The 24,340-nt window shown below is 34.5% G+C and overlaps 1 protein-coding gene across 1 annotated transcript in view; it reads left to right on the plus strand.

Annotated features, from left to right (window-relative positions):
• Window positions 1–24,340, plus strand: part of LOC136032338 (signal recognition particle receptor subunit alpha homolog) — a 79,770-nt gene that overhangs the window by 15,910 nt on the left and 39,520 nt on the right. The window contains exons 2-5 of the mRNA XM_065712662.1: window positions 239–436; window positions 2,424–2,616; window positions 19,005–19,119; window positions 22,251–22,425. Coding sequence (XP_065568734.1) covers window positions 239–436; window positions 2,424–2,616; window positions 19,005–19,119; window positions 22,251–22,425 — 681 coding nt within the window. The remainder of the gene's footprint in view (window positions 1–238; window positions 437–2,423; window positions 2,617–19,004; window positions 19,120–22,250; window positions 22,426–24,340) is intronic.

Genomic DNA, 24,340 nt, shown 5'->3' on the forward strand with positions numbered 1-24,340 from the left:
TATTTCAAATCAGTTATATGTTATTTCCCAGTATGATGTGCTGGCTATAAACTTAATTTGATTTAAATGACGTAATCCATTGCGTCTATGAATTACTTAAAGAGAAAAAAGAAAGAAGTTGATTGAGTAGAGCCAACGTACCTTTCTGTTTGATGCAATGAAGATAAAGTCTACATATTCAACTTGTTATATGTCAACCTACTTAATCAGAAAAAGTCAACTTGAATTTTTCTTCCAGGGACGTATTGGCAGTTTGTCATTTGTGAATGATGATACCCAGATGAAGCTCCGCTTGGACAATGAATTTGATCTAGTTTTTGTGGCAGGATTTCAAAAAATCTTAAAATTAATGTATGTAGACAAGCTTTTGGATGATGTGCATCTGGAGTTCAGAGACAAATATAAAGGTTCACTTATGGATAAGAATTTATTTGGGGTAGGTAAAACCTGTTTTTTAAGTTCTTCAGATGCCAGATCACTTAAGTGCATAAAATAGAGAATGTAGCAAAAAAAAAGATATATTGTTGGTTTTAATTATGGTACAGAAATATTTAAAGAGAATAGGTGCCTACAATTTTTGGTTTTTCCCTGTGTGTTCAAGTGATGAAGAAAGTGATTGTTTAATTTTTGAATACATAGTGATCTAAATATATTATGTAGTTTTCAGCTGATTGAATTTTCATTTCATGTTTTATTACTTTGTCAAGTTAATATACCAATACAATCTATTTAGCAATTGAAGTTAAAAACCAACTAAAGCTTAAAATTAGAAAGCTGATGTGTTGAATGTTATATTTGAAAGGCATATTGTCCTCTCTCTCATCATAACCTCTTCTGACAAACTAAGGAAACTAACAATAGGAACGATAAAATTTTGTTGTAAAAGGAAGAGTGTTTATGGTGCATAGATGTTGATGTCTAAACAATGGATTACAAAATTTCTGCTTTCAAGCTGAAATTTTAAATTGGCGAGCATATACCTAAGTGGCTATAAAATATGGTAGCCTCTTTGTTTTGATTAACAAGTAGATATTTGTTCTTGTTCGATCTGATGTCTATAAATGTGAGTGGAAACTGCCCAAAATTAAATTGTGGCCAATCCAGGGGGTGTGCCACTGCAGTATGGTGCCTTATAATATGTTTATGAACTAGTTTTTCTCTGTGGTCTTTTTCCAGTTCTTTTTGGTTAGAAAATATAAATTAAAAATTGAGTTTCTCATATGCTCTCTCACTCCCTCCCCCCCCTTAAAGATATTTCCTAGTTCAATTCATTTCTTTACTGGTCGACTATTAAAGTGGCACCAATTAAACTTACACATTTTTGACAAGAGACTATTATCTTGTTTATTCCAACATTGATTTTTTACATGGGGCAAATGTTGAAACAAAAAATTAGGACTATAATTTATTCAATATCTACTTCTTGTTGCTGTAGTTTTGGAGACAGATTTACATAATCTCATCAGCAGAATCAAATTCCATTCCCTGCAATGGGGTACTGCAGCTGCATTCAAGCTCTTGGTTCTGTATTACCAAGCAGGGATCAATCCCACTGCCCCATTCCAGGACTACTTTTTAGATATACAGTAAACATTCCCTTGATTCAGTTCGCATTCTGAAAATTTCATTGCTGACTTTTCTACAAGTTGAAACAGTTTCTTCATTCAATTTTGTTGACTGTTTTACTTATCATGTACTGTAAAGACAGTTACATAAAAGGTAGGGCTTTATATTCCCTATAATGAACAATTCATCTACACTTTCTTTTTGAATTTCGACCATTAATGGCACTCTTTCTCCGAAGAAACAAAGAATATCCTAAAAAAATATTGAACTTTTGCAACCTTAGTGCAACCTTCAGCTTTCTTTACCATCTCTTGTAATATAAAACACCCTAACTATAAAGACAAATGTTTCACAATTTGGGGTCCAATGAGCCACCATATACTAGATGGTGGTAATGACTTTTTCCTAAGATTAATGTGATTTTCCACTCGTTTTCCATAGACTCTTTGCTTCAATCCTTATCCAGAAGCCTTGAGCTTGAAATACATCCAGTAACACTCAAATATCTTAATGATTAAATCCTTATTTTCTAAGTAGCGCAATTTTAGAAAGCAGCCAAACATCCCTTGGCAACTTCCTTACTGAGAAAACAAGGAAAAGATTAAATTGGCGAATCCAAACATCCCTGTAAACCTAAAGAAAGAACAAATTAGTTTCTTTCATGGTAATTTAGCTTTTTGTAGCATCACCTACAAAAAGCTAACCGGTAACAATACTGGTGACTTAAAATTTACTTATGCTACCAAATAAAATTATTTTTATGGCATAGAAAAAGTCCAGGAATATGGGCTATAGATAATAGGGTACAATTAAGCTGAACCTTTGCCTGTATTTTTATGAATTGTTTCATTTTTCAGCCTTTTGATTTTGAAGCCAATTTTTCAAGAGCTTTGAAACAATCAGAGGAGTGGGAGAAAAACGAATCAGCCAAGGCAAAACGTATGAGGAGTTTTGAAGAGTCTGCTAAGTCAAAGAAAACAGTTGCTTCAATAATGGAGAAGAAAAGTGATGTTGATAATCAAAAGAAAAAACCTGCCAAAAAAGTTCAAGGTAAAAGGAATTCTACTTAACTGGAAATTGTGGATAAAGTTGGAACTTATTGGAAAGATATTCCCATCTAGGCATTAGCGTTTCTGTGTGGGCTTAAAATTTTTAGAAACAGTAGGCACATAAATAATGAAATCAAGCTGCAAAAACACATTCTATCCACAAATTTTTGCAAATGTTTGCTAAAATTTTGATTGTTCACCATTGATGATGGAAAATTAAATTATTTGATCTTCTTATTTGTTTTTGGGTCCCTGTGTCTGGGATGGCCTACCACGCCCCTCCTGTCCGATATTTATTTATTTATTTATCCTTGTTGCTTCTCTTTTATAAGTTTTTTTTTCCATTTTGTTTGTCTTTTGCCGTGTTAAATTTTAGAATCATTATTGCGAATGGATGTTGGTGTTTTTTCTATATTTTTGCACTGTCCCAGCCTTACGAGCTCTGCTCTCTGTTGGGGCATAATATTTTTTTTTGTATTTGTTAAGTTGAATAAGACAAAGTTGAAAGTAATGAAGAGAGCTATTTCAAAGTTTTGTGCTCAGCTGCAAAGCTGAAACATATAAAACGTAAGATAGATAATATACAAACAAACAAAAATGTGTTATGTTGTGCCTACATGAAGTTTGAACATCTATATTTAAGGCTTTTATTTTTCAATGTATGCTTCAGAAGGCCATTGATTGTATTATTATTTATAACTTTTCCCTATCAGTAATAATAAGAAAAGTATGACCCAAAGAACACCTAATATGCACAGCAAGCGGTAAATATAATAAAATCTTGTAGAATCTAAAATAATCAACTTTTAATTTGTTTAACGCCATGCTTATTAAAAAGTGACTATAGCCCAGAAGAGGATAAAATTACATGATCGCAAAAGAATATCATACAGTTTAGCATGACAGCCCAAACTAAAAGAACCACGGATTGCAGCAATTTTTCCATAAACAGTTTTAAGTTTATCCTTGGAACTAAAAATAAATCCATGTCTGACGGTGACAACAGATTCACATGTAGAACTGCCATGTGATTTAAAAATAAATATTCAGATTTCAAAGTATTCATTGATAATCCTATATCATCAAACATAGAACTGACCTAACTGACGCTCCTTTCTAGCCTATGTTTAGAACGAATAAACAGGAGGAGCCCATCAGCACATGTCAAGTAAGACACATTAAAAAAACAAACAGAAGAGAACTCTACTAATCACGCTCAAAATACTGGCGCTAAGCAAATACATAGCAAAGAAATACTTGGTTTGTTTATACCAAGCTGATAAAAAAAAAAGACTAATCGTGTGCAAAACTTTTGAAAGCTTTAGATGTATCTAAAGCACATATGTGATGATTGACATCTCGTCCCTAAAAAGAATTGGAAGACCAGCAAAGGCGCATTTGAAGAGGTAGCTCAATTCTTCATATGATTGGATTATAACATCTGTATGCCCTGAAAAGGGAAGTGTTGATACTGCAAATGGTTAAATAGTTCTCCTGATATTTCTTTTGTAAATGAAAAATACATATACTGTCAATATCAATAGTTTAAGACAACAGCTGTTTGATCAAATCAGTAATTAAATCAACTGCTACTGGAGGGACATAATCAGTGAACTTAGAAGAGTTCAACACAAACTTTCAGTCTTTGGAATTGCTTAGCAAAATTATATCTAATTTTACGAAAAGACCACAGTTGTCTTTTATCAGCCATTTTTGATTTATGCTTAATATTTAAACGGTAGAATCAGAGGAATGCAAATAGGCAATCCAGGTTTGCAAAGCATAGGCGAACCATAGCTTGACCTGATTGTTCGCATTCTCCGAAAGGGGTAATAATCCTAATGTACTTTCTCTAGTTAGGCCGAATATATTCAATCAGTACAACTGCTTGATCGTCTTCTTCAGAGACGAAATGATTGATGATAATGCGTGTTTAGTTGCAAAAGATCACTGGTTTAGATATTTCTGCAGCAGTGAAGGTTATTAGGTACAGTAAATGGTACTTAACAAGCTTGCAAGGGAGGCCGAATATAGAGGCCAATTGGAACAGTTCCAACTAAGCCGTTGAAACCTCTTTTTTCTATGGTTTTGGTAGAGTTTACTGGTAGTTTAGACGTGATAGATACATTCAGAGATACTGGCAAATTGTCATTCCCTCACCCGTATTCATGAACGTGGACGGTTGAAGCAACCTCACTAGCAGTTGATGCACCGTGGTTGAAGTTAGAAAAGGAGCCACTAAAAAGTATGTAAGTTAGCACTGCATCTTTGTTTGGGTCTGGAAGGTAGAGGGGAACAATCCAGCAGTGATTATGTTTCAAGGGAAGGCGTTGTCACATCACAATTAATTTCGTTCAGTCGTGACCAGTCATTACCAAGTATCTCAATACCAGAAACCAAATTTTCAATTTCGTGCATGCTTTGACAAAGTTGTTGAATGACGCCAGATTCTTCTTATTATCAGCCACTATACATTAGCTAGTATTGTATCAGCCATCTTGATGGCTGAATAAAGATCATTAGATCGATAACATTTAGGGGGAAGAAAGAGAATCGGTGGCTCAGCACCATGGTGAATCCAGTAGGAGAATGGCTACCCGTACTTCAGTCATATGTTGAAAAAAAAAACAATTACTAAAGATACATCATTAGGAATTAACGCACAGTCAGCAATAAATGCTCTTGAAGGAATTTCATTTAACTAAATCTTTGGCATCAATAACGTGCAACTTGGGACTTCACAAACTAAGAGCCCCATGGTCTCTACCACAATTCGTACATTTTAGGTACAACTGACTGGGAGAGTCTTTCGATAATTTATGGGGCCCGTAGCATCAGGAACACTAAACAACTAACCTTTGGCAATTGGCAATTACGCGGTCAAGAGAGTGACATCAATTACAACAGTGCTGGATCAAATGACATTCAAAACACGTAAAAGGTGACCTAACCTAACCAAGTTGATTTTAATTGTAATATCAGCAGTCAATTTGACTTTCAAACCAGTTTTAATGACATTGATCTTAAGCGCAAAATCAACAAACAAAATACTGACTGTATGAGACACTCCAGTCCATGTTACATCAGAGACACTAGAACATTCAAGAAGCCGAGAGGTATCATAATCAGTAAGCTACCTATTTACCAAAATATTTCTTTTCGTTAATTTTTTCTTTAGAATTCACTAAAACTAAAGCTGCAGCCTTGTAAAAGTCGTTCACAGCCATATTATCGATCCCTAAAGGAAATGTATTATTACAAGACCTTGCGCTGCTAATTGCCTCATGTCCAGAGATCTTGTTAATTACCTCTATGTTTAGCTAGGTTACTTGGTTAATTTTCTATTCAAGTTGGTTAAGTTCAGTGATTTTTTTTTTTCAAGATTTGGTTGCAAACATGAATGTACTATGGTTGTTATGATGTTAACTTTGTTTGGTATATGGATCTCATGCATAGGATTAATTATATTATCAAAATCACATTCCTGGACTAAATCAATCGTATATTCAATTTTTTTTTTAATAACCTTATGGCCAATGCAGTTCTCACTGGTGTCAGATATCTCTTGACAAGTTTTTATTATCTGGTTTGCAGCGTTAGCTAGCAACCTAGTAAGAAATGTTGACGCCCCATAGTAAAAACCAAAATAATTCGTAACTCCTAAAAATAGATCAGAATAAAACAAGAAGTACACTGTTAGAACCGCCTTGTCCGAAACCCTTGTATAGAAATTTTACGTCTCTAGGTTTGAACGACAAGGAAATTATATTGGATTGAAAATCAATAATAATGGCTGCAACCGCGATATTCTGGACATGTGGTATCTTTTTTTCTTTCCGTTTTTTTCTCTCTCCTCAGGTAGCTGTTCCGTGGAAAATTATAGAGAACTGAATGGCTCATTTTAATAAAAATTACTATATCTAGAGCCTTTTGTAATTAAAAAAAAGTTTATAAAATAGAATCAATTTTGACAAAAAACTTCATTTTCGTGTACAAACTTGGTGAATGACGTTATAAACGTATAGATTATGACCATATATGACGTAATAAGTGAATGCAATCTTTACACACGGTTATCTTTCGACAAGATAATAATATAAGTAACTAGCTGATGGTGCGGCGCTTCGCGCCACACCAACACCTAGTTGGTGGGGAAGCTTCGCCACCCCCCCCCCCCCAAGCCCCCCGCGCGCGTAAGTCGTTGCGTGCCATATTAGTTACGCGCCATTGTAGTTGTGTCCCTGTGTCCCACCTGTGAATATAGATAGATATATATATATCTTTTTAACTACGTAGAACTTGCGAATATACAATATTCTTCACTGTCCCATTGTCTGTGCATATAAATAGATTGTCAGGTTTACCGACTCTTGAACATGCAACATACAATTGTCCATGGGAAAACAATCCGTATTCAGATCTATACCGCATTTTTCTAATGATTGCCGTTGGGCTTTGTTGATGGTAATTGCTAATCGAATATTCCCTGTGTCCCCGTCGTCATTTATATATCCCCCATGTGCCCTTCCGGCGTCTCCGTTGTAGTTGTGTCCCTGTGTCCCGGTCGTCATTTATATTCCCTGTGTCCCGGTCGTCATTTATGTCCCGGTGTCTCGGTCTGTAACTTCTCTTTTTGAGTGTCCCGGTCGTCATTTATATTCCCTGTGTCTCGTTCTGTAACATACGACAATAGATCAGTTGTGTTGTAACTTTGTTCACGATCCCATTCTACACATGTAGAAATAGAAGTAGTACGATTAGGTGAAGGCATTCCCAAATGATTGAGAAGTTTGTTTGCAATAGATAAGCACAAATCTTCAATCATAACTAAAGTGCAGTTATAAATTTCTGTTGTAAAGTCCAAGGTCATATCTGACCTTTCTAGCCGTATTCGATGGAGTATATTCTCGGCCATTTGCGATTTGTATTTCTCCCATAGCTCTGTAGGAGATGAAGGAGAGCAACTTCTGCCGAAAGACACGGGCCGTAATGTCATGTCTATGAACCGGCGATTGTCCAGGATGTAAAAGCTGTTGTATCTAATCCCAAGATGGATTATATATAAATGTAATAAATGACGAATCATTAATCTATAGGCATAATATTTCATTGCGCTGCATTTCTTATCCATTTCTTTGCTAGTGGCTGGATTTGTCAATTTAATATTAAATTGATAGCCGTCGGCTCCATCCCAAAAAAGATAGGATATTGTAGGGCATCGTAGCATCGATGAGTTTAATAAAAACTTCTGTTTGAAACGCCTTCTTATATACTTATAATGACGTCATATACAAAGCCTTTGACGTCATATACAAATCACCGACCATAACGGTTGCCATTTCGTTGATAGTTGCATATCAGTAGGCATCAATTCGATTGCTGTTTTGAACAGAAGCACTAAATTATTATTTATATGGAAAAGATGTTGCAACTGGGAAACGATAGTCCTTTCAACGTCGTTTTTTTTATCATCGGTATCACTTTCAAGTTGTTTGGTATGTTTTACCTTGACTTGTATTTCGTCACTATGAAATACATATTGCCGAACCTTTGTTTTTTTAAACTAAAATCTGGTAGGCATTGATGACCTTATCCAAGTCAAAATCCCAAACCCAATCATCATCGCTATCATTTTCAGTTTTGATACGTTTTGACTCTTGCTGTCCAGGTTGTTTCAGGTTGCTCTTGTGATTCCTCGGCACGCTTTCTTTTGGTGATTTCTCTTTGAGACGCAAGTCTATTTTCACGCTGTTGTTGTTATTCCTCGGCACGCTTTCTTTTCATACTTTCTCTATTAGCCGCAAGTCTGTTTTGACGCTGTTGTTGTGATTCCTCGGCACACTTTCTTTTCTTACTTTCTCTATTAGCCGCAAGCCTTTTGGCATTAGCTCTTTGAGCAGCTTCCTCGGCTGTTTCTTCTGCCATTGTAGGTTCTTCTGTCATTTTAAGATTTATATTAAAAACTTCTCTTTGATGTTGTGATTACTCGGCACGCTTTCTTTTCATACTTTCTCTATTAGCTGCAAGCCTGTTTTCACACTGTTGCTGTGATTCCTCGGCACGCTTTCTTTTCTTACTTTCTCTATTAGCCGCAAGCCTTTTGGCATTTTATATATATTAAAAATTTCTCTTTGAAAGGCCTTCTTATATACTTATAATGACGTCATATACAATTGACAAACATGACGTCAGTACACAAACAAATTATTTATATATATATATAGATACATAATTAAAAGAATTCTTTTTCAAAAAAACTCCCTTTTTCCATATCATTGGCTGTTTGTGTTGCCTAAGTAAAGAACAATGTTGGCAAAATGTATTATTATTTTATTTTTTTTAGACAAGGGCACTTTGTGTCTTAAAAACTTCAAAAAAGGGCTCATTCGATTGAAAATTGAAGGCTTTAGTGGCCTTTTTAATAGTCAAAAGTGATTGGAGGCCAACTAACTCCTCTCCCACGCCTACCATTTCCCCAAAAACATCCAATTAAAACTTTTAGACAGCCATTTTGATCAACGTAGTTGAAAGGTCCGGAAATGATGTATTTGAATATAACCCCCCCCCCCTACAGCCCTTAAGGCAAGGGTTATAAGTTATGCCCTGGAGGCATATAAAGTCTTTTGATAGAAAGTGTTGTCGTAGAAACTTCAAAAAGGGTTGTTTCGTTTGGAAATTGAGAGGACTAGTGCCCTTTTTAGTAGTCGTAAGTGATTGGAAGGCAACTAACTCCCCTCCCATGCACACTATTTTCCCAAACACTTTCAATCAAAATTTTGAGATAGCCATTTTGTTCAATGTAGTTGAAAGGTCTGAAAACTATGTCTTTGAGGATGACAAACAGTCCTCAGGGCAAAGTCTGAAAGTTATGGCCCTGGGGTCATATAAGGTTTTTTACAGAAATTGTTGTCGTAGAAACTTCATAAAAAGGCTCATTTGATTGGAAATTTAGAGGGATAGCGTCGTTATTAATAGTCAAAAGTGATCGAGTGCAAATGCCCCCCCCCCACCCCTCATTTCCCCAAACGTTTTCGAGCAACATTTTCACATTGTCATTTTATTCAACGTAGTTGAAGGGCCCAGAAATTATGTCTTTGTGGATGATAACACCCCTAGAGCCTGAGGGCTAAGCTTGTGAGTTATGTGCTTAAGCTAAGCATGTGTTACATGCCCTAGGGGCATGTAAGATTTTTATGTGAAGCGTTGTTCTAGAAACTTCAAAAGTGGCTCATTCAATTGGAAATTTAGAGGACTAGTGCCCTTTATGATAGCTGAAAGTAATTGGTGGGAGAATCACCCCCCCCCCCCCCGCCTGTCATTTTCCTAAAGTCTTCCGATTTCGCCATTTTGTTCAACGTAGTTGAAAGATCCGGAAATTATGTCTTTGAGGACGAACCCCCCCCCCTCATATAGCAAGGCTTTTGGGACTGAAACAAACCTCAGAGCCCTGGGGCAAGGCTTGTAAGTTATGCCAGGGGTGTATTTAAGGTTTCTATGGAAGGGGTGGTTGTATAAACTGTAGGTCTCTTTTGAGAGTCAAAAATGATGAAAGGCAGCTACCCCCCTTCTCTCCGACCACCCCTCTTCATCAAACGAATCTGATTAAAATTGTGAGATAGTTCCTTTGATCAAAGTTGTCCAATTAACTAAAACACTGACTCTAGAAGTGTCCTTGGGATGACATTTTAAGTCGTGGCCTCTGGTCGCATGAGGTTTTTATGGAATGGATGGTTGTATAAACTTCAGATGGTGCTCATTTCATTCGGAATTTGAAGTTATAGTACCCTTTTTAAGAGTCAAAAGTGATTTGAGAGCAACCCTCCCCGCTCATCATTCCCCCAAAGACATCCAATCAAAATTTGGAGATAGTAGTTTTGTTCATTGTAGTTGAAGAGTTCGGAAATTATGTCTTTAAGAAAGTCACCCTCACCCCCAAAGCTGCAAGGGCAGGTGTTATAAATTACGCCCCGGGGGAATATAAGGTTTTTTATAGAAAGGGTGGCTATATATGCTTCAGAGGGGACTTATTGGATTGGGAATGGGAATTTCTAGTGCCCATTTAAGAGTCAAAGTGATCAGAAGGCAGGTATCTCCCCCCTCCCTCAACACGTCTTGTTTTCCCGAAATACATTGAATACAAAATTTTAAGACAGTCATTTTGTTCAAAATATTCCAAAGATCATATAAAAGGGTTTTTGGGTCTGAAACCAATCATCAGAGTCTAGGGATGACGGTTGTAGGTTAAGCTGAGGGATATTTGAAGTTTTTATGGAAGGGATAGTCGTTTAACTTTATAAGATTGGAAGTTTGGAAGTTCTGGTTCCTTTTTAAGCGTAGAAAGTGATGGAAGGCATTTAGAGAGCGAACGTGATTTGAGAGCAAGCAACTCCCCCCTCCCTCCATGCTTATCATTTCCCTTAACACCTCCAAATAAAATTTGGAGAAAACAATTTTATTCATCGTAGTTAAAGGTTTTAAAATTTATGTATGTGAGGAAAACACCCCCCCCCACAGGTCTCAGAGAGAGGGTCTTACTTTATGTCCTGGGTGCATATAAGGCTCTTGTAGAAAGGCTGGTCCTATATGCTTCAAAGAGGACTCATTGAATCGGCAATCAGAAGTTTTAGAGCCGTTTTTAAGAGTAAAAGTGGTCAGATCGCAGCTACCCCCCCCCCCCCTACACACACACGCAACGTCGTGTTGTCCCAAGATGTGTCCAATATATATTTCGAGACAGTCCTTTTATTCAAAACAGTCCAAATATCACATAACAAGGCTTTTAAGGCTGATGCAAACCACCAGAGCCCGAAGCCGAGGGTTGTAGGTTATGCCCCAAGGGCATATAAGGCTCTTCAAGAAGGGGTGACTCTATAAAATTTGGAGGGGTTTATTTGGTTTAAATTGGAATTTCTAGTTCCTTTTTAAGAGTCAGTAGTGTTGGAGGTCAAGTAACCCCCCTCCCCCTATCCAACTACCCTTCTTTTCGCCAAATGTATCTGATTGAAATTGTGCGTTCAAAAATTATGCTTAAAATAGTCCAAAGAACATATAACAATGACTACTGGGTTGGCCCAACCCCCTCAGAGCCCTGGGGCAAAGACTTTAATGTACGTCCTGGGGGCATATAAGGTTTATATGGAATGAGTGGTTGTAGTAAGTTCAGATATGTATCATTTGATTTTAAGTTGGAAGTTATAGGGCCCTTTTTAAGAATCAAAGTTATTTGAGAGAACACCAAAAAAACCCACGCCCATCATTTCCCATGGTAAAAATCCAAACAAAGTTTTGAGACATTAACTTTCTTCAGTATTGTTGAAAGCTTTAGTAATTATGGGTAGTAATAGTTGTCGTAGCAGTATACAAATAGCACCTTTTTTTAACATCCTCTCAAACACACAAGGAAATTTTTTAACTTAATGCCGTCAACCGGTCCTGAAACATTGCTGAAACGTCCTATTGTCAACCTGTATGGGCGTAGTGTATTCCAATACGGTTTCAATACTGCCCATAATTTTCGTCTTAATACCCTTAGATTTATTAGTAGGAGCAATAGCACAAGTAGTTATAGTAGTAGCAGTAGTAGTACAGTTAATAGTGGTAGTATTTGCTTTAGTAGCAGTAGTAATAATAATAGCAGCTGTAGGAGTAGAAGCAGTCGTATTATGATGCAAATTTTGTCGTTTGGTTAGTTCAACTGTTCCCACAACAATTGTTGTAATTTTTAAATTGACGCTCGAAACTATTCCTAAGATATTTTTGACATGCTAGCGGCCAGGTTCGCAAATCGGGTGTGGTAATTAGAAGTGCGACATGTACCATTTTTGTAACATCTCAGGAGAGTCAAAAAACTGAAAAAAAAATTGTCGGTTGTGGTCGCTACGAAGGATGAAGTTATTGGGGAAAAAGGGAACATATTCTATACCAAAGGTCTATACTCTTTTCAGTCAGTGCTGTAAAATAAATTCAAATGTTCCGTGCGAATTCACAATTATTCCATTTTATGGCGGGTTTCTTCTTTTTTCTTGACAATTTTTTTTCTTTTTTTCTACCTTTTGGATCGGGCACGTTTTCGTTGGATCGGCCCCGAAGGAAGCCACTTATAAATTATCGACCATTTTTCAAGTGGCTTCGTATAGAGTTATCTTAAATGCGTCAATCCTAAGTAAATATTGTCTCACTTGCTCTCATGAAAACGCAAAATTGCAATGCATTGAAAGACAATTTACGGAAGTAATTGAATATTAATAGTATTCTCCCAGTTGAATTCATCAAATTTCGTTTATACAATGACAGTGAGATCAAACAACAAATAAATCGAGACTACAAGTCATGAAGAGAGAATTTATATCTCACTAAATGTCCACACTATTATGATCACTTATTGACTAACGGACATTAAAGAATAACCGAAATAGTTCTTGGCTAATTCTTCCCTTCCTAAAATTCTCCCACGTTTTAAAGCTGAGTAGTCGAAGTAAAAATATGACAAAAGGAACAATAAAAAGGAGGGATTTCGGAATATTCTTCGTTTTTTTAAAAATAGAGGTAGAATATATATTGTAGAGTATCCTATAATCTTTAGTTTATATTTTTGTTTCTTTTAATTTTGGTTTTCTTGTTTTGAAAGGGTTGAGCTATTATAACAGCTTAAGGTAAGGGTTAAAGAAAATAATTTAAAACTTAAGGATTGCCCTATGATGGAGTGAACAGAGGTACAGGTTGGGACTAAGAAAATTGAATAATTATTTCTCGCGGATATGGTCTCGATGAGGAAGGGACAGTCCGCCTTCTATATGGAATAAATTCTGCTCATTTGGGGCTTTACTTTTATAATAACAGCGTAGACCAGAAATATTCCAAGAAATCAAGAGGGATTAAATATCACTTTAATATTTCGATGCGTTTTTCAGCTCATTTGGAATAAATTCTGCTCATTTTGGTGTTTAATGTTACTCTTACTTTTATGATAACATCGTAGACAAGATATAATCCCAGAAATCAAGATATTGAATATCAATTTCACATTTTTGACATATTCTTTTACATGTACCCCCCCCCCAAAAAAAAAAAACAAAAACAAACAAATGTCCTGGATATGGCCCTGGAGATTATATATCAACTTCTACCTCCCCTCGTCTCTCCCTTAGAACTAATAATATATTTATCTGAAGGCTCAATGAGAGTTGGGATGTTTTGGAATTATAGCGCACCCTTTGAGGCATTTCCATCGCTCTCTAATTAAAAAAAATTAGGGAGACTCATGAAGCCCTTATATGCAAATATTTAGAATTGTAAAACGAGAGGGAATTTACCTTAGGGAAGGAGGGGGATACCTTATTTCCCCCAGGGCCGTATCCAGGACTTTTGTTTGAGGTGTAAATTTTTCTTATGGGGGGAATAGAATTGTTTTTTTGTTTTTTTTTAACGTACAAGAATTTGAAATTAATATTTAATCTCCTTTGATTTTTGGGAACTTTTCTGGTCTACGCTGTTATTATGAAAGTGAAGAGTAACATTAAACCCATAATTTATTCCGTATAGGAAGGGGACTGCCACTTCCTCATCCCCACCTGTGCTTCATGGTCGTAAAAACTCCAAAGGATGCTCATTCGATCAGAAATTGAGATTTCTGGTCCTTTTTTAGAAGCCGAAAGTGATTGGAGACAAAACTTCCGCGGGGGGCATTTTTCGGGGCGTAAATGCCTAGATCCAGATTCAGCGTATCAGACAAAGGGTTTATGTTGTTTTAAATTGCCAAAAAAGTTTTTCCAGCATACAGATACTAAGTCAAACTATAAATTCTTCAAAAACCAAAAATTCAAACTGTTGTTTTCCTTTTCTCTGAAAAAGACTATGTCAATATAAAACGAACACAAATAAATTTAAAAAAAAAACTTTTTCCACAATATAAGTTTAAAAACAGAGTAAAGAACTCCATTAAACCAAATATTAACAAAATAGAATCAAATAATCTACCAAGAATACAACTATCATAAATCAGCATCAATGAATAAATGAAACCCAAAACGAACAGAAATTAAAATAAATAACCGAGTCAAATTCAGAACGAGCAGAAATTAACATTAGTAGGGTTCAAAACTCTTATGCGTTCTAAAAGCCAGAATATAATTTGCACTTTGCTGGAAAAAAGTTCAAATGAATGCGCATTGTCAGTTCAATATACATATTCTGATACTTATTCCTTAATATCTTAGTTAGTTTTGATTTCTTAAAGTTATAATTATTCCTCTGCGGAGAGCCAAAATCAAAACATGCATTGATTCAAAAACGTTCAGAAATTAAATAAAAAAAACAAGTTTTTTTTTTAACTGAAAGTAAGTTGACCCTGTCTCTCAATTCTTCTTTTTAAAACAGTAAAAAACTTTAGCGTAAAGAGCGGGGCGTTGACGAGGAAGCAGCCTCTTTCATATACGAAGTAATTTCTGTTCGTTTTAAGTTTTAATGTCGCTCCTTACTTTCAGTTAAAAAAACTTGTTTTTTTATTTAATTTCTGAACGTTTTTGAATCAATGCATGTTTTGATTTTGGCTCTCCGCAGAGGAATAATTAAAACGAAATTTGCTTCTTTTTTTTTTGGCTAAATGGCTTTCTCATAATTTTGATCGAATGATTTTGAGAAAAAAAGAGTGGGAGAGGAAGCCTAGTTGCCCTCCGATTTTTTGGTTAATTAAAAAGGCAACTAGAACTTTTCATTTTTTACAAATATTTTTATTAGTAAAAGATTTTTGTAACTTATAAATTACCTTACGTAAAGAACTTTTATATTCTCATATTTTTATTACATATATGAGGGGGTTCGCCCCCTTGTCAGATCCTCGCTCTTTACACTAAAGCTTAAATTTTGTCCCGATTCATTAAGAATGACCCCAGAATCACAAAAGTCATAGAATAAATAGTTGAAATTACTAAAAATACTTTAGCGTAAAGAGCGAGGTATTAGAAGGAGGTGAGCCCCTCAAATGGGTAATAATTTCTGTTTGTTTTAAGTTTTAATGCTGTTCCTTACTTCCAGCTGAAAGAACTTTTTCATTTATTTTTTCATTGTTTTTTTTTTAAATAATGCTAGTAAATCCTGCGCTCCCTTCATGGAGATTTTCTTCCCCCGTGACAAATTATCGATACCCAATAACCATTACTATATGTAAGCATTGGTCAAAGTTTGTAACTTGTTGCCCCTCCCATGGGGACTGTGGGGGAATAAGTCGTCCCCAAAGGCATAGTTATAAGGTTTTTCGACTACGCTGAATAAAATGGCTATCTCAGAATTTTGATCCGCTGACTTTGGTAAAATAATTAGCGTGGGAGGGGGCCTAGGTGCCCTCCAATTTTTTTTGGTCACTTAGAAAGGGCAATAGAACTTTTCATTTCCGTTAGAATGAGCCCTCTTGCAAAATTCTAGGACGACTGGGTCGATACGATCACCCCTGGGAAAAAAAAACAAACAAAAAAACAAATAAACACGCATCCGTGATCTGCCTTCTGGCAAAAAATACAAAATTCCACATTTTTGTAGATAGGAGCTTGAAAATTCTACAGTAAGGTTCTCTGATACGCTGAATCTGATTGTGTGATTTTTGTTAAGATTCTATGACTTCTAGGGGGCGTTTCCCCCTATTTTCTAAAATAACGCAAATTTTCTCAGGCTCGTAACTTTTGATGGGTAAGACTAAACTTGATGAAACTTATATATTTAAAATCAGCATTAAAATGTGATTCTTTTGATGTAGGTATTGGTATCAAAATTCCATTTTTTAGAGTTTTGGTTACTATTGAGCCGGGTCGCTCCTTACTACAGTTAAAATAAAAGTGAAAATAAAATAAATGTTCGATAAAAGTGAAAACGTGTAAAAGAATTTTTTCAGTAAAGTGCAAATCATATTCTAGCTTTTAGAAAGCATAAGGGTTTCGAATTCTACTCATGTTAATTTCTGCTCGTTTTGAGTTTTACTTGCTTATTTATTGCAATTTCTGTTCGTTTTGGGTTTCATTTATACATTGATGCTGGTTTGTAGTTGTATGCTTATTGTGGGAGTTCTTTAATTTTCTTTGAAAAACTTATTTTGTTGAAAACGTTTTTTTTTTTTTTTAATTAATTTTACACAAAGGATCGACATAGTTCATCATAAATGGTGCTAGTCAAGAGTATCTCATGTAGTAGTCATTAATTAAAATCAAGTAGTTACGGGCATAAAGCCATGGCTAACTGTAGAAAACCCAAGACAGGTAGTCCGAGAGAGTGAGTGGCGAATATGGGATTATAAGCCCTTTTTAGTTATGCTTAGACTTCGAATTGAGAAATGTGCAAAAATTGCCCGTGGTATTGTTATGAAGAAGTCAGGCCTAGTACTAAAAGTATTAAAAAGTAAGCGTTCGTTTACGCTTTTTCAGTGGGCATTGCTGGTCCCATATAAATTTCTATTTTTTGGATATATCTTAAAATTCCTTTTAGTAATTGTTTTCTAGTAAAATTTGGGAAACTCATACAATTAACTTAAAGTTCGTGGGGATCGAAGATAGATATTTATTAGCCTGGGTGTATATATTCCTCAAAAATTCAAATTGCTTGGGTACAGCAATATCAATGTCAACGCTTGGGTACAGCTGGTGATTGCTGAGAATTTCTTGGGTCTCTTTTTGTTAAGCTCAAGGTGTTTGACCCCGTTTGTGAATGTGAAATGATAAGGATTGTTGAAAATGTTCTTTACGAGTCATCTTTCAGACCTGATAAGATTTATGTAATAGTAATTAAGTATTTTTTTTTTTTTATTGCCAACCTATGACTTTTTAAGCGGAGAAACTTATTATTTCATATGGTAGCATTTACAGATGCTTTGTAGTCCGTATAGATAAATTTTTTTTTCTTTTTTGCTTTTCAAAGATAAGAAGAAAGGTAAAAGTACTGGAATTCCGAAGCTTTTTTTTTTTTTTTTTTTTTGTGGATGTGTTTATAAATTCTTCACTTTCCTTTTTTACGTCTCTTGATGAATTGGTAAATTATGTTTCTCGATTTTTTAATATGAGACTGCACAAAAAAATTCGTGTGAGAACTTAGAGAACTTTCTGGTCTTTTTTCTCTGAATGGATAAGAGACTGTGAAATTTAATATATATTTTTCTAAGATTCAAGGTTGTGGTAAGCGGGACATTGACTCGCTACCTTGGGAGATGATCCCACTCTATTGCAGTGTCTGCCTCTTATCGCATGACAGTTCGTGCTACCGAAATGTGCAAGTACATAGAATTTAAAGGAGCAGAAATCTAATCATTTCCCTGACCATTTAGAAGTACATTATCATAGTTCTAATTAAAAAATATGGTAGAGGTGCTATCTCTTGCATCCCCGGTTTAAAACTCAAAATTGCCGCGTCTCTGCCTAACTCTTGTTCCGCACTTTTAGCAGACACACAAGCAATAGAAATGACTTTAAAATTGTTGATCACTTATAAACTGGCATGAAGAACTGCAGTCGTTTCGATTGGATCTCAGTTAGCTGTATTCTCTGGATTCAGTCCATTTCTCTGTCCCTAAGTCAGCTATAAAGCCTATCCTTAAATTTATTAATTTAATTTAAGGTTTTCTTTGCCTCAAGAGAACCATATAGAATGATACTGCAGTTCTTTTAGTAAATAATGCTGCAGATATCCCGCTGTCCGATCAAACTTTGAAGTTTAATGTTAGGGAAGTTTGAAGCTATACAGTTAAGGTACTTCATTCTCTGGTGTTGTTTCGTCCACTCCAGTCGAGGGACTTATTCATAATCTGTTACCAACTGAAAGCTAGATATGTTCTTTTGAAGGGTGTTCTTTTTTCTTTTTTTTAACGGTAATGTACAACGTCATTGCTATCAATCTGATGAAGATATTCAGCACATTTTGTTTGAACCACAATAGCTGTTCTACAGACAAGACCTACGAGGTGAAAGAAGTTTCATGGTCGTTTGTCTTGCCAAATGAAAGACAAAGACTATTTCAATAGTCCTTGTGATTATAGATTTCATTCCTCCAGCTCTTGATCAGGCAGAATTCCTGTGAGAATGTTTTTAGATGTATGTCAAAGCTTTGATAGTCTGAGTCATAAGACACTTTCTGTATTAACTGTCCTATGTTGACTAAGAGATTCTTCTTATCTTCGGTTTAAATTGTGCTTTGTTTGTAAACACAAAAAAAGCTGTAAAAAAAGAACAAACAATCAAATTTGTTTTTTTATGTTTTTCCTTTTCTTTTGGTATCCTTTTTTTCATATCTGTTCTTTTGAATTCAGCCCGATGACTTCATCCCTTTTTATTTGCTGATATGTTTACATTTATTGTTAAGGTATATGATTCTTCATTTTTCTGTGTGCATTTGTCTTATTGTACTGCTTGCTTTTAGAAGTAGACAAGCCTTTTGAGAATTTGGCTTGTGAGGCTAATGGCACAATAGATCCCTCCGAATTTGCAATGTTCGAACGCAAGAAGCCAACAGCAATGAGAAAAGGGGCACATCCGTAAGTATTCTTGCCTTTTTCTGGTTATGCTAAGTGGTAAATAAAGCTGGATAGAGCTATGATGCAGAGCAAGCCAAAACAGACATTATTTGTCAACAACATTGTACAGACCAATTTCAAGGTGATATTGTAGATGAACAATGTAATTATAAAAATTGAGGATTTTTTCTTACCAAGATAGTTTTTCCATTGTTTTAGTAACAGAAAATGTCATCATTTCTTAAAAACTAGTTTCATGTATGAAATAAAGATAATTCGTCTTAGAAACTTATAAGATTCAACACAATGGTACGTATCTCCTTTTTGAGAGTATCAGCCTAACACAGATAGCCTGCTGAAGCTGGTATCAGCCAAAAAATCCCCCAAGAAAGTGTAAAATGTGCTGTTGTAATTCAAAGTTTCGTCCAAAAGTTATCCCTTTTCTTTTAGAAGCTTATCCCTTTGCTTAGTTATCCATTTTCTTAGTTATCCCTTTTTCTTCTTGTTTTTTCCATAATTGTTTATTCAGACCTTTTCAAATTTTTCTATAGAATAATGACATTCAGCCATTTTTGCATCGTTCTGCTCTCCAAATGTCACCTTCTTTGTAAACTAGCTTTGTAATTGCGCAGTGTACTTCTACCGAACATGGGAGACGTACGAAATATAACCTGAAAAAAAAGTTATCCATAGGAAAAGTGCAAGATCTTGCGTTAAAATTTATTTTTGTCATAGCTGCAATCCAGTATGATTTTGTATCCTTGCATATCCTAAAAATTTGCGAGATAAGTCTAATTAATTATTAACGTCCCATTTTGGTCAATAAAGTCATATAAAAATCCATAAAACTGTCCATCATTTCTGAAAAAGATTTATTGCTCATGTTTTTCACTATGTCAGCTAGCCCACCCATTACCTTTCTGTTCTATTTCATACTCAATTGTCACACACCCTCTTACCTTTCTTCATGGCACAAAGTAAGTATGTTAGATAGCGGCTTTTCTTTATTTGGAAAATTTAAATTTAAACTCACGTGAATTCTGGTCGGAGAACCTGCTGGAGCATAAGTTACGGGTTTTTGATTGATATTGGTATTTGAATTTATTTTATTTTTTCTCCTTGCTTTTTTATGCACTTTTTCTCCATTTTAATTTGCTTTAAGCACCTCTTTAAGATATCAAATACCCTTTCAGCCCTCCTGCAACTTGTAATTTTAATGCAGTGCCTCTCTTAATCCCATGGATGGTCGAATTTTACAGTCAATGTAACAATCAGGTCAGTTCCACAAAAATTGCTAGAAATTTTACGTGGTGCAACAATAAGTAGTTATAAGTAGTAAGCAGTTATTCAATATTTTTGGGAAGGGATCTACGAATGAAAACCCCTTTTGTGCCAGTTTATCCTAACTGTCAGGAATAAATGGGATAAAATAAAAAAGGATGATTGTTGAGTATAAGCATTAATGAAGCTAGACTCGTCAGTCGTGACTTACGGCTGTCCACGCCAGAACTTTCAAGAGCTCCATCCAAATGTCATAAATACTATTTTTGTAGAAAAAACAGTCTATCACGCTGGAATACTTTGATGGAAGGAGTGTCTGTTATTAGATATTACCGACAACAGTTTTATGGCATAAGTGATTTGTTTAAACTGATGTTTCCCTGCAAAGTATCAGAAAAGTTCGTATTGAACTCTTCGAAGCTCAAATATTTTGTTAACGTTGGTATACCCGTATTTCTAGAATGAATTTTTGGGTATGATGAATGTTGCCACCAATAAAGAGCTTCAAACACGTTTAAGGTACTTCCTCGTTAGTAAGCCTAAGATCTTAAGCAGATTCCTTGAAATCTTTTTTCTGAAGCTACTTGTGAAAACTTGAAAGAGAGTCTACTTAAGGTGAGGAATGATGCTGGTTTTAGCAGCAAGTGTTTATCTTGCGCAGTGATTGGAGTTGACCACCATCCGGAATTTTACTTGCAATTAAAAAAATAAGTGTATGTTTAATAAACCTCTGCGGTCAAGCCGATATAAAGGACTAGATTGTCCTACCAACAAGAATGAATGGGACAAAGTGATTAGTTCATCTAAAATAGATAATTCAGCAAATCTTAATTGCCCCATCTCGTCAGCTGCGTGGTTTGACCACTATTCAGTTATATTTTTTAAAGTGAATTATGCAGTGCACGCATTTTGCTCAAAATTGCTTGATTCGGTTCTCCCGTCTTCCTTGCCTCAGTTACAAATTCTACCCGTTTTGATGATGCTGTAATTGCATCTGTTAAGAAATTGAAATCAATCTCTGTTGATATTAACGGAATTAGTGTTCATCATCTTAGAGTAAATTGCCCGTCTTTGTTTGACCATTTACAGTTGCTTTTCCAAATGTGTATTTGCTGTTCTCATGTTCCTGATAGCTTTTTGCGTGGAACTGTCACTTCCGTTCTTATTCAAGGTAAGAACTAAGATGGGGATTTTGAAAACCGTAGTAGTTACAGTGTCATCAAATATGTTACTGAAACATTAATGCTCTGAAAGGCTTAGGAAAATTTGTTATATGTTTTCTTGTGGAATTTTCTTTGAACAGTTTGTGTTTTTGTTTGAATGACCCTTTAGCTAACTGCGAGATATACGGAAATGTGGTTTGATCCCGCCCTCAAGAACTATAATGAAATAAATATTTATGGTTACAAGATGATAGGTTACCAGAAATCAGGATTTTTTGCAATCCATACAGGACCAAACAGAAAGGGGGATAATTTTGACTAGGGAGGGAAGATTCTGCAAGAAAAAATTAAAAAAGTAAAAAATCCACTGGAGAAATTAAATAATGAAACTAAACGAAGGATGAATGGGGGAGCAGGAACATGCGCAAGAATTTTAGCCTCAAACGGCTTGATTCCGGGCGTAGGTTTCAATTTTAGAAGCTCATATCTCCCTGTATTCTAGTAAGTACACATCTGACCACAGGCCCGTCCTTCAAGAGGGGTACGGCAGAATTTTTTACAACTTCTTTTCTTGGAGGACGTTCTTTATTTATGGATCCTAGCGCAAGTCACTATTTCTATCCATAAATATTTAACCCCTCATATATAAAGTTAAGTATCAAATGATAAAGTTACTCGATTTAACCCACTTGTTCTTTTTTTTTATAGGAAAAGTCCAAAAAGTCAAGAAGCACTTAGTCCAAAGGGTAGCAATAAAAAGGGAAAAACTGCAACAACTTGGGATCTATCTGGCACTAGTAAAGATACCCCCAGCCTGGACTACGGTAAAGACGGTCCAAAAGACATAATAGTTGGTGAAAGTGAATTTTTGCCAGACCGCAATGTAAGTGTATTTATAGGTCTTTGGTGTTGCTTAGTTTTGAAACAAGATTAAAAAGACTTTGTATAAGAAGACTATTACAAAAAGAAAAACTTTTCGCCTAAAAATGTGCATAATTTAACAGTAGCTCTTGGGGTTTTAGATAGAAATGAAACGCCAGAAGAGAGAGATTATAATAGGTTATTGAATATTTTTTTTACTGAGTATTAAATGAATCATTAGATCGTACTTGTCATTATGAAAAATTGCATCGCAGGAAAAAAAACATAACTACTGAATCACTCCTGAGATTAGTTATTGAAAAAATCATCTAAATAAAATAGCGACGAAGACCACACTGCCCTTCCGTAACAGCACAACACCATATATATATATATATATATATATATATATATATATATATATATATATATATATATATATATATATATATATATATATATATATATATATATATATATATATATATATATATATATATATATATATATATATTATTTTTTTGGGTGTTATGCTGAAGATGGTCCTTGGACATAGGGCCGAAATTCTCCCTGAAGTGAGTTTTACTATCTTGACAAAAAAATTGCCTAATGTTTCTAAAATGTGTTTGTTTGCTAAATAAAATAAGAATCAAATATCCATAAACGGAATAAGATTGAAAATCATAAAATATGCTGATGAAACTTTCGTGGAATGAATGAAAAAATTTGTTTTGAAAATTCTTTTAGAATGTAGATTTACCGTAAAAACATGGACTTTAACTGAGTAAATATTAAAAAAATAATTGTAATGATTTTTACCCAGAAATATTAATTAGTATGAATATTGTCTTGAGTTGAATCTTTGCTGTTGTTGAATTTCTAGTGCTCATTTTGCTTCTATTGGTTCTGATGATCTGACTCGGGATCTTGCTTCAACTTCGTTCCATTCGAATGGAACGTTCAACTTCGTCCATTCAAATAAGGATTATTTTACTCCGTCAGAGGGCACAGGTATGTTTTTGGCCCCGGTTTGTTTTAAAGGATTCTAACAAACTCTTAATAAGTTAAAGAGAGACAATTCACTGAATTTGGTGAAATTACTTTCACTTAACTTTCATCTAATATATGTATTTTGTTTAATAGTTTTCCGAAACATACGACAAATGAAAAGTAAATCACAATAATAATGAAGATGACTGGGAAGAAATGATGAAAATAAATTGGAATTTATATATATATATTTATATATATATTAGCATCAATTTCTGGAAGTTTCAACAATTACGACTTTATTTCACTTTTTTTCAATACTACAAATTAAAAAAAATGTTTATAATATATTTTGGTTTCAATAAGCCGCAAATGAAGAAATAGGCTTTAGAACTATTAAGGTAGTGGAAGGACAAAGGTGCATTAGTCAGACTCTTGTTTGTAGTAATTTTTGTTTGTTTTAGGTTGTACTTGAAAATTCAGTCAAATTTTTACTTGTTTTATGATTTATTTAAATATCTGATCTGTATATTATTTATATATTTTATACGATTATTTTTTATTTGTATCTATATATTATTTTAATTAAATTATTAATAATTTATTAAACACTTCAATATATATTATATATATACATAATATATTATTATGTATAAATATAAATAAATTATAATATATATAATATTTAATAAGTTTACTATTAAGTTTATTTAAACTTTGATATTATTTAAATTTTATATAATATTATTTATATAGTTTAAATAATGAAATAAATAACTTATCATCTATATTAATGTATGTTATCTTTAAGTTTGATATGATCATCTATTTAATTTTTGTTGGCTTTAAGTTTCATTTATTCTTTAATTTAATATCTGGCCGTTCTGAGTTTGATTTATTATAGGAGTTTATTTTTACTGGTCTCAAGTTTAACGTGGCTTTTTACA

Source organism: Artemia franciscana, chromosome 1 (assembly GCF_032884065.1).
Source record: "Artemia franciscana chromosome 1, ASM3288406v1, whole genome shotgun sequence".
Lineage (NCBI taxonomy): Eukaryota > Metazoa > Arthropoda > Branchiopoda > Anostraca > Artemiidae > Artemia > Artemia franciscana.